Source organism: Populus nigra, chromosome 1, assembly GCF_951802175.1.
Source record: "Populus nigra chromosome 1, ddPopNigr1.1, whole genome shotgun sequence".
Taxonomy (NCBI): Eukaryota; Viridiplantae; Streptophyta; class Magnoliopsida; order Malpighiales; family Salicaceae; genus Populus; species Populus nigra.
Window position 1 is genome coordinate 14,157,485 of NC_084852.1, and position 16,921 is coordinate 14,174,405.

The 16,921-nt window shown below is 35.6% G+C and overlaps 3 protein-coding genes across 4 annotated transcripts; 2 read left to right on the forward strand and 1 right to left on the reverse strand.

Annotated features, from left to right (window-relative positions):
• Positions 1–601: 601 nt before the first annotated feature.
• LOC133684027 (uncharacterized) lies at positions 602–3,859 on the reverse strand. 2 transcript variants are annotated; one of them, XM_062106809.1, is made up of 4 exons: positions 3,400–3,856; positions 2,839–2,892; positions 1,307–1,366; positions 602–905 (listed from the first exon to the last, which is right to left on the reverse strand). In XM_062106809.1, the coding sequence occupies exons 1-4, from the start codon at positions 3,706–3,708 to the stop codon at positions 777–779; spliced, it is 552 nt and encodes a 183-aa protein (XP_061962793.1). In that variant the 5' UTR covers positions 3,709–3,856; the 3' UTR covers positions 602–776. The 2 variants fall into 2 exon arrangements, with proteins under 2 accessions (XP_061962793.1, XP_061962794.1); XM_062106810.1 differs by lacking the exon at positions 2,839–2,892 and having other exon boundaries at positions 3,400–3,859.
• Positions 3,860–5,690: 1,831 nt separating this feature from the next.
• Positions 5,691–10,834, forward strand: LOC133699733 (alpha-mannosidase 2). Its single transcript, XM_062123177.1, has 4 exons — positions 5,691–6,501; positions 6,588–6,737; positions 6,863–6,895; positions 7,691–10,834. Exons 1-4 carry the CDS (start codon positions 5,896–5,898, stop codon positions 10,427–10,429), a joined length of 3,528 nt encoding a protein of 1,175 aa, XP_061979161.1. The 5' UTR covers positions 5,691–5,895; the 3' UTR covers positions 10,430–10,834.
• A 3,018-nt stretch (positions 10,835–13,852) lies between these two features.
• On the forward strand, positions 13,853–14,857 carry LOC133691509 (uncharacterized). Its single transcript, XM_062112048.1, has one exon. It carries the CDS (start codon positions 14,148–14,150, stop codon positions 14,700–14,702), a length of 555 nt encoding a protein of 184 aa, XP_061968032.1. The 5' UTR covers positions 13,853–14,147; the 3' UTR covers positions 14,703–14,857.
• Positions 14,858–16,921: the final 2,064 nt, after the last annotated feature.

The following is a 16,921-nucleotide window of genomic DNA, read 5'->3' on the forward strand; positions in this document are numbered from 1 at the left end:
GAGCCTTTGTCCATGCACTTGAGTATATTCTCATACCCATGCAAAACAATATAAGAATTTAAGTAATAATATATGTGGGCCGATAAATAAGAAAAGCGTATCAGGCATAGAAAATATCAGGCATGTATACACTTAATTCTGTGTATATATCATGCATATAAACACTTGATTCTGTGTATTTTGCCTTGCCCCCCTCCCACGCCTTTGCCGTTCCATCGACCCCATAACTCTCTCTACAACCACACTTCCTCTTAAACATCACACCTGCCCTTTTCCCTATAGATTGTGGTGCTCCCAAGACTAAAATCATGCCCTGTTCAGATTGCAACACACCCCATCCTTTAGCATCGAAAACACATAGTTGTACCACCCTCTACGCCATCACTCATACACAACACTGCTCACCGTTCCAACTCTGAAAGACTACGTTTCTATAATTGTAAACGTACATGAAGACTATGAATCCCACAAGGAAAACAAGGCAGCCATGAGCTGATTGAACTTCCTTAAACTGCACGTTATTTCACTAAGAAAATGTAGTGGTACACTGGACGCGTGTGTGTTTTCGTTTAAATGTAGATGAAGGGAAGAGGCCATAAACTGCAGAAACACTGCTCCATCTGAACATAATCAATTAAGATTATTCTGTTAAACACTGCACAATGGAACCGAAATGAATCCAATAAAGGTCATTCCCATGAAGGTGCTTGCAGAATTAAAGAGTCTGCAGAAGATACAAATTTCCCTTTCCGTCTGGCTTAAGTAAATTGCATGACCTAAACAAGGGCATCCTCCACATCTTGAAAACTCAGATTCAACGTTTGTAGCTTGAAACCTGAACTCTGTACCAGCTCAACCAAACTAGAAGCCACCCCTGTAGCTTGAACAGTAGTCTGTTTCGTCAACTGAATAAAAGTAACGACAAAAAAACATAACAAAATGAAAGTCATTATCTGCTTCAGATTTAACTATTAATATATCAAAACTGATTCTAGAATTCAAGTACAATTCAATTAATAGACAAAACCCATAAAACAAGTCAGGTAAACAACTACGCATTAAAAACACCTTCCATTTATGTAAGGGATCCAAAATAAAAAAGTTTGATGATTGCTTTAGAAGATTCCGAATGAAAAAGGTCCACAAGATTAATGAATGTGAGTGAATATCTTTTCAGATGCTGCCATTGCAATCATAACACTGGCAGATGCCCCAAAAGTTCTAACCAAAAGATAAATAATATGCCAATATCTGAAATACACTGCAATTTCTACCATAAGATATGTAAAACACCGTTCATACACACCTCAACACTTGCAATGCCCTCAAGGACTCGAACCTTTAAATCTGTAACACCCTCAGTTCCCTAAACAAGAAAAGTTAAAAGAAAAAAATTAAGAACAAGCATGACAATAAGTGAGCTCTCTCATCCATAATTTGACACATCTCAACTTGATTCACAGAAAGCAAATCATATCCTCAGTTCCCCAAACAAGGAGTTTTTTTTTAAAAAAAATTAAGAACAAGCATGACAATAAGTGTGCTCTCATCCATAATTTGACACATTCCAACTTGATTCACAGAAAGCAAATCATATAACTAGCTAACAGTTATGATCACTGTAGAAACCTACTTGCCTCTGAGAAAATGGATGGGTCCATCCTGATAATTTGCTTACTACTTCATAATAATTCAAGCTTCACACATACTAACAATAGCATATCTACACATACCACCCCTTATCTTTTTTACTTTTATTCTTTTTGACAATTTTTAGAAATTCTAGTAGACGCCGCCATATACAATGTCAACAGAAAAAGAGTACCAGTCACTTATTCCAAAAAATCAAGAATCAAGGAGGAAATTGTCAATGGTTCTTTTTTTAAAAAAATCCACCACTCATTGTTTGCCCTTTGATCCTTTCATGAGCTAATATGCAAATGCCAGCTTTTAACTCCCCCGTGTACAATAATATCATTGGTTTTGGATAGTATTTCAGCAACCAAACTCAGAAAGGGATCCCTTACCCCTTCCTTAATTCCCTCGTACCAAATGTGAGCTAGATTGTAATTCCAGTTTATGTGAGGCAAATGCTAAATGAGTTTACTAACTAAACTAGCTGGCACCAAAATGGATTTCCATATTGATTCATTTGAAAAACTTGCTTCTCACTTCTTTTAAACAATTTAAGCTTCACACAAGATCAATCTTTATTCATTCCTTCTCGTTGTTCTTTGGTTTTTTGTCAATTCTTAGGAAGGCCAGCTTCAAACTGCCATCATATACAACCCCAACAGAAAGAGAACACTAAAAGTTCCTACATAAGTTCAAGTGTAAGAGGAAAACTCAACATTTTTTTCTCTTCTGCTTACATCATTTCCTATATACGCGGACTGCCAATGTTTTTCCTTTGATCCATTAACAAGCCAATTTCACAAACCCAGGATTTCAACTACCAAATTTAAAATGCCAATAATTGGCACAATACACTCAATTAGTATATTTTTTTATGAGCCACTTATCAGTATTTCTGATAAGTTGAATCATTCTGTAGGATATAAACAATTCCTTCCCTACCTACCAACAACCCTCAACTATCTTCATATCACCTTAATCACCTTAACGCATAAAACTTCATCAAGAACCACGTGCATATACAGTTATCAATAGAGGAAAGAACCAGTGCTTTTATTTTCTCCTTACAAATGATGGCAAATGACTTTCATTCTGTAGATGAACTAAAATAGCATATTTGCATTGTAAACAAATTGATCGTCTCACATCAAACCGAAAGCAGCAACAGGGAAAAAAAAAGTGGGAGGAGTAAACCATATGTACCTCTAAGGCCTTAGTCACTTTAGGAATGGCCGTTTCATTCATTGTTCCCTCTGCCTTGAGATATGGAAAATCAATCATGTCATACATTGAGTGATGCAGGTAAGGTACAAATAATCCTAAAGATAAATACAAATGGAATAGTAATAAAGTGAGTCCCAACTACATTTCAAGAAACGTGGAAACTAATTGATTAAAACCCATCCCGTAACTCATTTCAAAACCTAGCACTGACAAAAGAAAATGCAAAATAAGGAGGAAGCATCCATTGCATTCCCTCTCTGGTCTCCATTGCATTGCATTGCATAGATCACACTCCAACTTACTCTACCTAAGGAAAACTTGTGTGGTTAAACAGCTTTAATTAGAAAAAAGAAAACACAACCACACTATTTGTTTCATTGAATTTGCAGGAAAGAACAAAACTTTCATAAGGTGTATAAACTTGCCAGTCAAAATGAATATTTCTAATGGGTTCCTAATACATTTATCTACATCTACAAATGAAACGATGAAAGCATCGAGAAAAAAAAACTAAAATAACAGAAAGAGAAGCAAGATTACCTGGAAATACATGGTGAGAGTGTCAGAGGGAGAGACAGGGACAGACACAGTCTGTTGTTCAGATTGTTCTGGTACATCTTGTTGTTCTTCTTCTTCTGGGATTTGAGTCTCCTCTTCAAGTGACCTTAATCTTCTAAGCCCATGGGAATAGAAATCATTGGCCTTTTTCAGTGCCAAGTGCTTGAAAGAAATGGGAAATCCATGGAAACGGGTTGTGATACGACGGGCGAATGGAGGGGATGGAGTTCTGGTGGCGTTGGGAGTGCAAACTGAGTGTAGAGCTGAGAAAGTTGAGACCGTAGTAGTCATTTTGTAATTTAGATAAGAGATAGAAGAGAGGCAGAGAGGTTGCTGTAGCTGTTGCTATGGCTAAGAGGTCCTGTCCTTAGTTTTATGCTTCAACTCTCACAGCCTATCCATTTCCAAATCTCAGCAGCTTAGGAAAGAGAAAAGCTCCCAATCTGTTTTTTTTTTGGTAAGGTTTATTCTACCCCCATAACTTATAATTTTTTGTCGCCTTGTTATTAATATGGGGTTTAATTTAATTTAATTTTATATTTTATCAATTTTTATCTAAATATTTATCCTCTATCATTAAATAAACTATTTGTATAATTATTTTTTAACTAATTCACTTTAAAATCCATTTGGATTTTCAATTTTTGTTATTTTATTATTTTGTTGCTTAAATATTATCAAAGTATCTTAATGAATTTTTCTTTGTATTTTTATTTCTTGGTTAAATTTTATATTTATCTTACAATAAATAATGTGAAAACGTTTATTTGAGAGCTAGTTAAAAAAAAAAAGAAGGAAAACTGAAGTTTCCAAGATATAAAAACATTTTTAGTTAGTTTTTTTTTTTTAATGAGGTTGGATGAAAGGAATTTTATCAATAAAATGGTTAAACATTAAAAGGTGATCCATGAAAACAAACTTTTGAAAATAAATCGGGTAATAAATGAACAATATTACCCCGTTATACTAAATAAACTTGGAAAAAGTATGTATAGCTTCATTTTTCATGTGAATATACCCCTTTTTTTTTTTAATCCTGCTCCAATTTTTTTATATAAGTTAGTCATAAACTTTTTATATCTGTTAACTCGATTGAATTATATATTTTAATCCTTTTATTTTGAAAATTAAGTGTTTCAGTTAAAAATTTTATTTTATTTATCTTTAAACTTCTAATTTGAGGGTAAACAAAAAAAAAAAAAGAGAGAAAGTCATTTGTTTGCTGTCCATATTCTAACAACAACAAAAAACTCATTCTTCATGTCAATAAATTTTAATTATTAAGATGATTTTTTACCTTTTACTTTGAAAAAAATAATAAATATCGAGTTGAGATAGAAATTGTTTTTGTTTATTTTTATGTTTTTGAACCAATTTAGAGATGTTTTAGGTTGAGAAATCGATTTATTAGCATTCTAAAGATGTTTTATAAGTGTTTTTGGGTGATGAAAAATGTATTTTTTAGATCTTAAACTTCATACCTTGATTTTCTAGTCACCGGTGATAACTTGAAAATATTATAGGTAACGTGTCATCTACTCCATAAAATAACAAGCTAGTTACATGTATCTAAGTTTTTAATTTCAGATGAGCCTAATCTTTTTGGTGGTTGACCGGATGTCTAGGTATATCATTTTTTTATTTTTATTTTTGTTTTTTAATCTAATTTTGATTATTTTTTCTAATATTTTATTTAATACCATTACACACACATAAGTGGATTGCAAAATAGATAGGTTTATATAAGGGTTGTCTCCAATCTGCATGATGGATGATTTTCTGGATAATGCATGTAGAATATGCGGATTCTGAGTACTTTTTATGTAATTTGAAGTATTTGAATTTGACAGAATTTACAATGTCATGAACGGGACATAATATAATTGAGATTTTACTAAATCCCATAATTTATAATAACAATTTTAAAAAAAAAATTTAATGGAAGAGTTTTCATAATAAAATCCATCTTTCATATAAACAATATTTTCCCATGGCATAACACTAAGAATTTATTTTAGTATTTATTGGCATAGTTCTAATTTATTTGATTAAATATACATATTAATCTTTTGGTTGATAATTTCTTTTTTCACGATATCAAAAATACGTTAACAAGACACACATTCATTGTTTTGTGTTAAAAAATGATCGGACGGTCCAAAACTACATAAAAAAATTAGGCTGCAAAATTGGAATTTTATAAGTACTACATTTGAAAATTTCAAAAAATAGGGGTATAAATAAAATATTTGCGAATTGATACGAGTAAAATTGAAGGAGAAAATAAAAAAAAAGAGTGAACCACAATTCATCTCTTGACTTGGAAGGAAGACTCCACTGAGAGAAAATAAATAATTTTCAATTATATCAAGGCAACCATAGGCGGAAGTCGGCGGCGACGATGCCTCCCATGATCTTCTCTTCCATTTGAAAAAATAAAAAAACAAGCATATCCAGCAATAGAGCAGAGGGGAGACGATGCCTTTCTCCTCTTACATTGGTGGCAACGCCCGCCGTGGCAACGTGTGGCCCAACTCACTTCTCCCCACCATCTCTCCCACTCCGACTAGATCAAAACACCCATCAAGAAAGTCACGCAAAAGGACGGCTCTGATTAACTTCATCTTCACAAACTTCTTCACCATCGCTCTTTCAATCTCTCTCTGCTTCCTTTTGATTACCATTCTCCTCTTTGGCATCCCAAAACCCCTCCTCTCCTCTCCTTTTAAATCCAAGCCTCCTTCTTATTACAGGGTCCGGAATAGAAAGCCACCCCAGAATGACAACAGCAACAGAAACAGCAGCAATAACTTCAACGGGAAGGAAGATGGAGCTGGTGGGGCTACTGTGGATATAACCACAAAGGGTTTGTATGATAGGATCCAGTTCTTGGATGAGGATGGTGGGCCGTGGAAGCAAGGTTGGAGAGTGAGCTATAAAGGGGATGAATGGAATAATGAGAAATTGAAGGTTTTTGTGGTACCTCATTCGCATAATGATCCAGGCTGGAAGCTTACTGTGGAGGAGTATTATGACATGCAATCTAGGCATATACTTGATACAATTGTCCACACACTTTCTAAGGTAATAGTAATGATAATAAAAAAGTTCATTTTGTGTTTGTTACTTTTGTTCTTGTAAAATTCATTCGGGTTTTATTCGATTTGTAGGATCCTCGTCGGAAATTCATATGGGAAGAGATGTCTTATTTGGAGAGATGGTGGAGGGATGCATCAGTGGAAAAAAGAGAATCGTTTACCAATTTAGTCAAGGCAGGACAGTTGGAAATTGTTGGGGGCGGTTGGGTAATGAATGATGAGGTATGTTAATGTTGATGTTGATGAGCTTATCATAATATACAAATCATTCTACTTCCATAGATACCCATGCATCTGCTGCCTAGTGCTTTTTATATCACTGATGAAGTCTCTCTCTCTTGATGCAGGCTAATTCGCATTACTTTGCCATAATCGAGCAGGTATATACTTCGCAGCGCTCCTCCTTTACTTTTATGCATTTGTGTTGAATTATGTGTTCAGAATTTGTTAAACAACTATGATTGAACTTTGGATTCTTATCTCTGTATTCAACTGCTGTTTAAGCATGTCTTTTTTTTTTGTTGAAGTTGACAAGTTGAAAGCGATGTGTACAGTTTACAATCCATCTTCCCACAGCGTATAGTGGGAAAATGTAGAGGGTTTGTTTTGGTTCTACGCTCGATCTTTTTCAGGAGAAAAATAAATCATTTTTCTATCCCTAGAATGGAAAAATAATGCATCAGTTGTGTCTTGTATTTGCTAATATGGCTAGGTAGTGTGATGTGGAGGAACTCAAAATTGGCTTGTATTTTCCAAGTGACATGCTACAAATGGAAGATCAATGCTAAACTGAAGAGTATTTTCAAGCTTACCATTTCTAGGAGTTCCTGTATGCAAAAATTTGGTTTTTATTTTAAAGTCACACACACAGACAAATGGGAGATCAATGCTGAACTAGTGAGTAGATTCAAGCTTGCCTTTTTTAGTTGTTCCTGGTGTGCAGTTAATTTTCCTTGATGCAATCTCTTAGATTGTTTTGTTTTTTTTTCACTATAAGATATAATATTAGGCATGGTATAATCTATTTTCTCAGTTAGTGACCTGGTGCATTTGGTTTTACTCACAATCTGATATTGGTAAACAGAAGTATTGTTGTGTGATGAAAATTATGCCTAGGATTTTATTTTTTCCAGTGGTAATTATCTGAATGAAGCTTTTTGGAATTTATGTTTCAGATTACAGAAGGGAATATGTGGTTGAAGGACACAATCGGGGTTGTTCCTAAGAATTCATGGGCAATAGATCCATTTGGTTACTCTCCCACTATGGCATATCTGCTTCGTCGTATGGGTTTCGAGAACATGCTTATTCAAAGAACCCATTATGAGCTGAAGAAGGAACTTGCTTTGCAAAAGAATTTAGAATACACATGGCGTCAGAGCTGGGATGTTGAGGAAAGCACTGATATTTTTACACACATGATGCCCTTCTATTCCTATGATATTCCTCATACTTGTGGACCAGAGCCTGCTATTTGTTGTGAATTTGATTTTGCTCGAATGCATGGCTTTAATTATGAACTGTGTCCATGGGGCAAACATCCAGTGGAAATCAACCAGGAAAATGTTCAGGAGAGAGCACTAAAGCTACTGGATCAATACAGGAAGAAATCAACTCTGTACCGGACTAATACCCTCCTTATTCCTCTTGGTGATGATTTCCGTTACATCAGTATTGATGAAGCAGAGGCTCAGTTTCGGAATTACCAAATGTTATTTGATTACATCAACTCCAATCCCAGTTTAAATGCAGAGGCAAAATTTGGTACTTTGGATGATTACTTCCGAACTCTTCGTGAAGAGGCTGACAGGATAAATTATTCTCTTCCTGGAGAGGTTGGCTCTGGTCAGATTGAGGGTTTTCCATCTCTATCAGGTGACTTCTTTACTTATGCTGATAGGCAACAGGACTATTGGAGTGGCTATTACATCTCAAGGCCTTTCTTTAAGGCTGTTGATCGGGTACTAGAGCAAACACTTCGTGCTGCAGAAATAATGATGGCTTTGTTGCATGGTTATTGCCAGAGAGCACAATGTGAAAAATTGGCCACAGGGTTTGCCTACAAGATGACTGCTGCGAGGAGGAATTTAGCTCTTTTCCAACATCATGATGGGGTAACTGGCACGGCTAAGGATCATGTTGTTCAGGACTACGGAATTCGGATGCATACTTCTTTACAGGACTTGCAAATTTTCATGTCCAAATCAATTGAAGTACTCCTTGGTATTCACCATGAAAAGTCTGATCATAGTCCATCCCAGTTTGAGTCACAACAGGTGAGATCTAAATATGATGTTCAACCAGTGCTTAAGGCAATCAATGCTCGTGAAGGAACTTCACAATCTGTTGTGCTTTTTAATCCCTTGGAGCAAACTAGAGAAGAGGTTGTGATGGTCATTGTTAAAAGGCCTGATGTTACTGTTTTGGATTCAAACTGGACTTGTGTCCCAAGCCAAGTGTCCCCTGAATTGCAGCATGATAAAAGCAAGATTTTTACTGGGAGGCATCGTCTCCATTGGAAAGCTTCTGTTCCTGCCATGGGATTGCAAACATATTATGTTGCTAATGGTTTTGAGGGATGTGAAAAAGCGAAACCAGCAAAACTAAAATACTTCTCGATGTCTAATTCATTTTCTTGCCCTGCTCCGTATGCTTGCTCCAAAATAGAAGGAGGTGTGGCTGAAATTCAGAATCAACATCAAACTCTCACCTTTGATGTCAAGCATGGTTTGTTGCAGAAAGTAACTAATACAGATGGTTCCATGAATGCTGTGGGTGAAGAAATAGGAATGTACTCTAGTCGGGGAAGTGGGGCCTACCTATTCAAACCCAATGGTCATGCTCAACCTATCATTGAGGCTGGTGGGCACATGGTGATATTTGAGGGTCTATTGGTTCAGGAAGTGTATTCTTATCCTAAAACGACATGGGACAAAGCCCCCATCTCCCATAGCACTCGAATTTATAATGGAGATAGCACTATGAGGGAATTGCTTATCGAGAAAGAATACCATGTTGAGCTTCTTGGCCAAGATTTTAATGACAGGGAATTGATAGTTAGATACAAGACAGATCTCGATAATAAAAGGATTTTCTTTTCTGATTTAAATGGCTTCCAGATGAGCAGGAGAGAGACTTATGATAAGATACCCCTGCAGGGGAATTACTACCCTATGCCTTCTCTAGCATTCATGTTAGGATCCAATGGCAAGAGGTTTTCTGTCCATTCTAGACAGTCACTGGGTGTGGCCAGCCTTAAAGATGGATGGTTAGAGATTATGCTTGACCGCCGTTTGCTAAGAGACGATGGACGTGGTCTTGGGCAAGGAGTGATGGATAATCGTCCAATGAATGTGATCTTTCACCTTCTTTTTGAGTCTAACATTTCTTCCACTTCAGATCCTGTTTCCAATCCTCTTCCCCTCAGCCCTTCTCTTCTCTCACACTTAGTTGGTGCTCACTTGAATTATCCATTGCATGCATTTGTAGCGAAGAATCCCCAGGAGTTATCTGTGCAACCACCTCCAAGATCCTTCTCACCTTTGGCTGCTCCCTTGCCTTGTGACTTGCATATCGTGAATTTTAAAGTTCCCCGGCCATCAAAATATTCTCAGCAGCTGATTGAAGATCCTAGGTTTGTCCTGATCTTACAGAGGAGGCATTGGGATACTTCATACTGTCGAAAGGGTAGATCTCAGTGTACCACTGTTGCTAATGAACCTCTAAATCTTTTCAACATGTTCAAGGGCCTTGAGGTGTTGAAAGCAAAGGCAACTTCTTTGAATCTTTTGCATGAAGACATAGAGATGCTTGGATATATGGAGCAGGTTGCGGATGTGGGTCAAGAGGGACATGTAGTCATCCCTCCCATGGAAATACAGGCATACAAGTTGGTACTACGGCCACACCAGTAAATGCAGAACTTGATGCGACTACAATGTCTTTTCTGGTGTGTTGATCATATGTGTGTCAGTGGCAAAACAGAACAACTTTTCTACCTTACCGAACACGATCCAACTTCACGAGCAACCATTTATACGTTGCTATCCCATGAAATATCTGACTGTCGAGGTTGTATTGGAATCAGGTCCCTGTGCGTAGCAGTGGCATGAGCATCCGAACGATTAAATAGAGTGGTGTAAGTTCAGCTATAATTTTGTATGGAAGGTTTCGATGCAGTATTTTTGTTTTCTATTTTTGTGGAGGATTCCTACATTAATTAGATGAAAGAAAATTTTACAAGTGACCTGTTTAAGAGATCATCATTTGTCTCTTCCAGAACCAAGGCAAACAGTGATGAAATTAGAGTTTTTTCTGTATACGCCGTGGCCTTGGGTTTATTGTTAGTGTGATGCCTTTTCTTCTAAGAGGAAGCTCCATCAACGATTCAACATACAAGTTTTTTTTTTCATCATTGCCTGTGCCTTTAAAACAATTTTAATTAAAAACATGTTTCAGGAGTAGAATCATAATTCAAACCACGAAAACCCTAAAATTAGCTCAAGGAAAAGAACCGTAATTCTACCACATCTTATTTACTGCTGTTGGTGGGTATACTCCTAAGATTGCTGTCACACCGCCTACAATGGAAGGCAACAACCTTGCGCTAGGCTCCTGCAGCCATTGTAGGGTAGCAGCCCTTTGTTGTTGGCTTGTTGCTCAAACCACTACTGCCGACTTGGCCCTACGCGCGCAACAGGTCAAGCATGCCAACAATGCTAGCACCACTGCTGTTGGTGTTAGCATCCAATGCTGCTGCTTCGCGATGCGCTAGCAAGGCAGTAGCCGTTGGCTGCTCCCTCTATTTGGTCAATGATCAAGCAAATAACCTCGGTTTTATAAAAGGGTTGGTTGCTGATTAGTAAATTTGACAATGTATTCTTTTATTTATTGGTTACTTTCCCTTGAAAATTGCTTTAAATCTATTACTTTTATCCCTTTAGGAATTGTGTGTAATCTATCATCCCATTCAGGGTAGTGAAGTGATGATTGTAAGCAGATATTATTGTTCATCCTACTTCTAGCCATATCTCTCTTTGTGTCGAGCTAGTTCAGCTCTGTATATACCTCCCCTATGTTATTCATCGATTTCTTTGTTTTAACATACCCTATGAGGCATAAAATTACCAATAAAATGTTGTTGTTGGAAATGATAAAAGTTTTGTTAGGCTAAATAATTAATTATTTGGCTTGTGGTTATTTGTATGCCAAGGAAGTGACTAGCTTGTCATGCCTAAGCGGAGATATGTTTGTTGATGTGTATAATATATTCAGAAATACCTTCTTGCATGAGACATATTTATTCTAGACACCCCTATCAGAGTGTTAGAGTGTTGGTGATTCTAGAACTTCTTAGGATATGTTCCTCGTGTGTATAAGCTCATGCTTCTTCTAACATAACTTATTTTGTATCTAATGCAACTAATTTGTTATAACATGTATAATTTGATTTATCTCCATGATGTTTTTATGTTAGATCATATTTTATGTTTTTCATTTCTATTTAGAAATCTTCTATATCAATATTAGAGAGATTTAAGGTCAATAATAAGATACTCCTTTAAAAACAGTCATGACTAGTTAGATGAAATTTATCATAGCTAGTTATGACAACCATACAATGTTATCAAATCCATAAAAAAAAATACACAAATAGTTGCGTATAAGGCATCAACAAACCAATATGCCTATATGTTGTTAGTAATAATGATCACATTGGAATCAATGATAGTATGATGGCTTGTATACAAAAGCTAGAAATGTATCTATAGTCATGGTGAATTAAATGAACTTTAGCATGTCTAATATCGATTTATCCCTAAAACATTAAGAAGATGATAGATTATTAAGCTTTTCTCAAAAAAAAAAAAAAATTAACCTTTACTATTGCTGGTATTGACTATTCATCTAATATAGTAGAGACAAGTTTATGTTTTTTTTAGGCATATTTAATGGATTCTAGAATAAAAACTAAATCTTATCCTGAAAAACATGACAATTTGTTGATTATTCATATATTCTTCTAATTAATATGTTGCAAGCCAATCATTTTTACCTTGGAAGAAAGAGAAAAGGCATAATAAGAACTTAATCATAGAAGGATGAGGTAGTAACATTGTAAAATTAAGTGGAGTGTGGGAGATCTAAGAACTCGAATCTTCAAAGAAGATGATCTACTCGAAAGCAACACCATACAAGGAAAAGAATAGGTTTATAGAGACCAAAAGAAAAAGCGTTACACGAATTAAAGTGTAAAAAAATAAAGAAAAGTTGTAAATAAAGTAATAAAAACCCTCTACAAAAAAATTATAAAAAAACTATTAAAATCATATATGTGAAGCAGATTATATTTAACTATGATTATGTGACCATTTATATATTGAAATAAGAGCTTACATCTTATCTTAAACATATAAATCATAATCCTATAAAAATATTGGTATCAAGTAAGGAGACTTTATTGAATCCAAATGCAAACTAAACTCCTTTTTTATTGATATTATTTGAATCTTAAGCTGATATTGTAACTTCTTATTAATTATTTCATTGAAGACTCCTAGCTTGAACATAATTAAATTTTATGGTTGTTAGTACACATTTGAGTTAATTCTTTTAGTAGTTGTATGTTTTTTTTATTGTATATTACAATATCAATTAATTTAATTGCTAAAGACTTTTATTTTGAATAATGCTTGATTAGTTAGTCACATAATCTTTTTAGTCGATGATCGATGATCAATGATCGATTTCACCTATGATCAATTTTGCTAATCAATGATTAATTTTATCTTTCTTTATTAATTTATAAAATGAATCAAATGTCGTGTGATTATTTGTTTTTTATATATATATAAACAATAATTAAGATATTCTAAGTAATTTATTTTTATTTTGATGAAAATAAAGTGAAGTTTGATTCTTTAAATAAAAAGAATGTTGTTTATTGTGAATTGTTGTCTAGACCTTATGAAAGTTGAGAGTTCGATGCAAAGTTGGTGTGGAATTACAATAAATTAAGAATTTTGTGGATGATGGATCAAATTAAGATAAATAATAATTATTTATAAATATTTAACAATAATTATTATTTTATTTTTAAATAAAAAAACATTTTATACAAATCTCGTGCAAGTGATGAGTGAAAATCAATGTATGTGGATGAAAACTTCAATGAAGGAGCAAATAGGGACTATTATACATAAAAATCTTGTGCCCGCCATGCGTTAAATTCATGAAGTATGGGGACCAAATTGATTGATTTCAATACTTGTGGATCATAGAGTAATATGGAAAGATGGATCGATTTGTTCATGATTTGTAAACTGTTATTTTCTTCCGAGTGAAAAATATCCTATTCGGAGTCACAAAAGCAACTTCACCTTCTCTCTCTTGAATGTTTTTTTCATAAAACAGAAACCCTCTCTCTGGTTTTTTTTCTTTCTTCTTAAATTAAACTCGGCGTCCATCTCCATCCACCGTTCAACATTTCATCTCTCCTCCCTTGATCCGATCTGCCCGGCCTCAACAGTTTTCCCTTTGTAATTTTGTTGAATCCCAACTGCGTCTAGGGTTTTGATTTCATTGCAATCAACAATATCAAGGGTTTCTAGATCTCAAATTTGATTTGATTCAATGTCAGAGGGTGGTTATGCTATTGAGCTTTATTTCGATCCAGCGCTTGAAAACCAGGTGCTCAAGGCCTGGAACGTGCTGGCTCGACGCCAAATAAGCAGCCAACTTATTGAAATCGAGTCTCGACCTCATATAACCCTTTATTCAACTCCCTTTGTTGATCCCACTAAGCTTGAATCAATCATCAAGACTTTCGCATCTAAGCAAGAACCATTACCCTTATCTCTCTCCACCATTGGTTGCCTTCCAAATGACAACAATATTCTCTTTTTAGGCCCCACGCCTTCGCTTTCCCTTCTTCAATTCCATTCTCAGTTGTGTGATGCAATGAGGAAGGAGGGGATTGAGATCAGTGAAGAATATCGCCCGGACAATTGGATTCCTTATTGTGCAGTGGCTCAGGATGTCCCCAAGGCAAGGATGGGTGAGTCTTTATGTGTTTTGAGAGATTTGAAGTTGCCTGTTGCTGGGTATGCAATGGATATTGGGTTAGTGGAGTTTTCTCCCGTTCGTGAGTTCTTTTCGTTCGTGCTTGGTAATACATTAGAAGGATGATGGTTTTTTCTTTCTTTTTTATGGAATTAATTTGAAGGTGTTACATTTACATCTTCTCGTTTAATATCAAGTTTGCTAGTTTATAGCATACTAGATAATTTGCATGTTGTGTTTATGATGATAGTTCCTAGATGAAAATCCTACTCGTTTACATCTATCATGCTTTGATATTAAGTCTTTAGGATTGGCTTCTTATGTTGGCATGTGTGTGTTTCGTCCTAAATGTTGAGTGTGAAAATTAGGTTGAGAAATGCCAAATATAATTCTAATAGCTTGGTCGTGAATCCAATCTACTTCCTTGGCTGCTAACCCACATGGTAATTCAATGTTTTGATGTTTTTGTCATTTTGTCTGGAGCTCTATATGGCACTCAATTATTGTGAGTTTTGATAGTTTTTCAGTTTTTACAGATGGAGTGGATATGTTTTGGCTTGTGAAAATGTTTGGTGTTTGTGACTCAACATAATGAAAGTGAGCGTATTCATGTGTGTTAATAACATCTAGGCTGTAGCTTTCACAACCTTATCATCTGCAGACTAATTGCAGTAGTACATACATTTCCTCATCAGATGTATTAAACTAAAGGACTTTCATGGTTTGTCGTGTCTTCTCACTCACATGTTAAGAGTATTTTTTATTAGGTAGGATATCATATACAGTCAATAGTAAGGTGGAAACTGGTTTTCAATAAGGTCAAGTGGCCCTAAAAAGAATTTTTTTTTTCCAGGTATACTTTAGAGTGTTGTTTTGGCCAGTCATCTTCACACGTCAGTTTCTAGTTACAGGTCTTTTTTAGATTAATGATCTTCTTTAGATTTCTAATGGTAGTTAGGAATAGGCTTTGCTTAGTGCTTACATTGCATGTAAACCCCCCCTGAATTGCCAAGGTACTGGTGCCATTTCAACCACCGAATTCTTGTTTGGTTGGGTCTGTTTTCAAATAGTACGGTCAGTTTAGATCTGAAATGCCTGAAACCTTTGACCAAATGAGTTTTCATTTAAGGCTTATTGTTTATATTGGTGCTGATCCTAGTTGTTCACTCATAGGTATTCCTTTTTCTTGCCATGGGATTGGTTTTGCTAGAAGCCTGTTCCCTTGCCGGGATTGTATCTGACATAGCATCAGAGTCCTGTATGCAGCATAAGACCCCAGGTTTAGAACATTGGGAAAAACTTAGTTTGCTAGCTTACTGGATATTTTTAGTCATGATAGCTATGAGCTAGTTGAGAATATGTTTATGATGCCATTAGTGGTCCAAACAAACTACTACTAGACAACACATGTTACTTTGCGGAACAAAGTTGTGGTTGTATCTATCTGCATGGTTTAGAGATTCATTTTCAACAGTTGGAGCGCATCATTGTAAAACACATGTTTCATTTTGAACCAATTGCTATAGGTCTCCAAAATCATTTCGAAAATTACATCCACTATTCGTAATTGCAAGGGTCAATTTATTTGTGCCAGTATAGATCCATCAATGCTCCACTTGTACTAGGAGCGTTATAAGCTTCCCAATGTTATCATGATAGTTGCCAAAAAGTTCCCATGGCACCCTCTAATCACCAGGCACCCTATTTTTTGGATTTTTTAGAGGAAAAATAAAGAGAAGTAAACAAAGAAAAGGTATTAAAGAGTGAGCTGTAGTGATACTATCGGGCCATTTTAAGACTTACCAAGGGTCAAATTGAAGCCTGATTGAATATTGTGGATAATATTGGGCAATTTCGCCCCTCTTCTTTCCCCATTACCGATCTCAATTCTAGCCCACCAAATCCCTTGTGATTGAACCATTAAATTTATTTGTGGTGTTGGATATCCCATTTTCTTCTCCCAAAAGTCTTGCACATCATCCTCGCACAGCCATTAATGTTAAGACAAGGGTAGTTATTTCCACTATTGAGCTGCAAACTAGAGTGAGGCCACGAAATCATGAGCTGAGATCCTGAGTTGAGGATGCCAACTAGTGCACACCATACCCCACCCATTGTTTCGCTCCTCGAGCCCATATAACCACTCCGTTCACTCTCCAAGCCACGTATCCTGCTCAACACCCAGAATAACAGGAATCAGAATTTTCAGATTTTTTTTGACGAGATCCTAATATGACCTGGTTTTATCTGTCTGAAACTTTGATTGAAGAAGATGGCAGCGTTTGTTAGCATTTGTTTTGATGGATGAATTGACAGTGTGGTAAGTATATAACTTGTCATCAGAG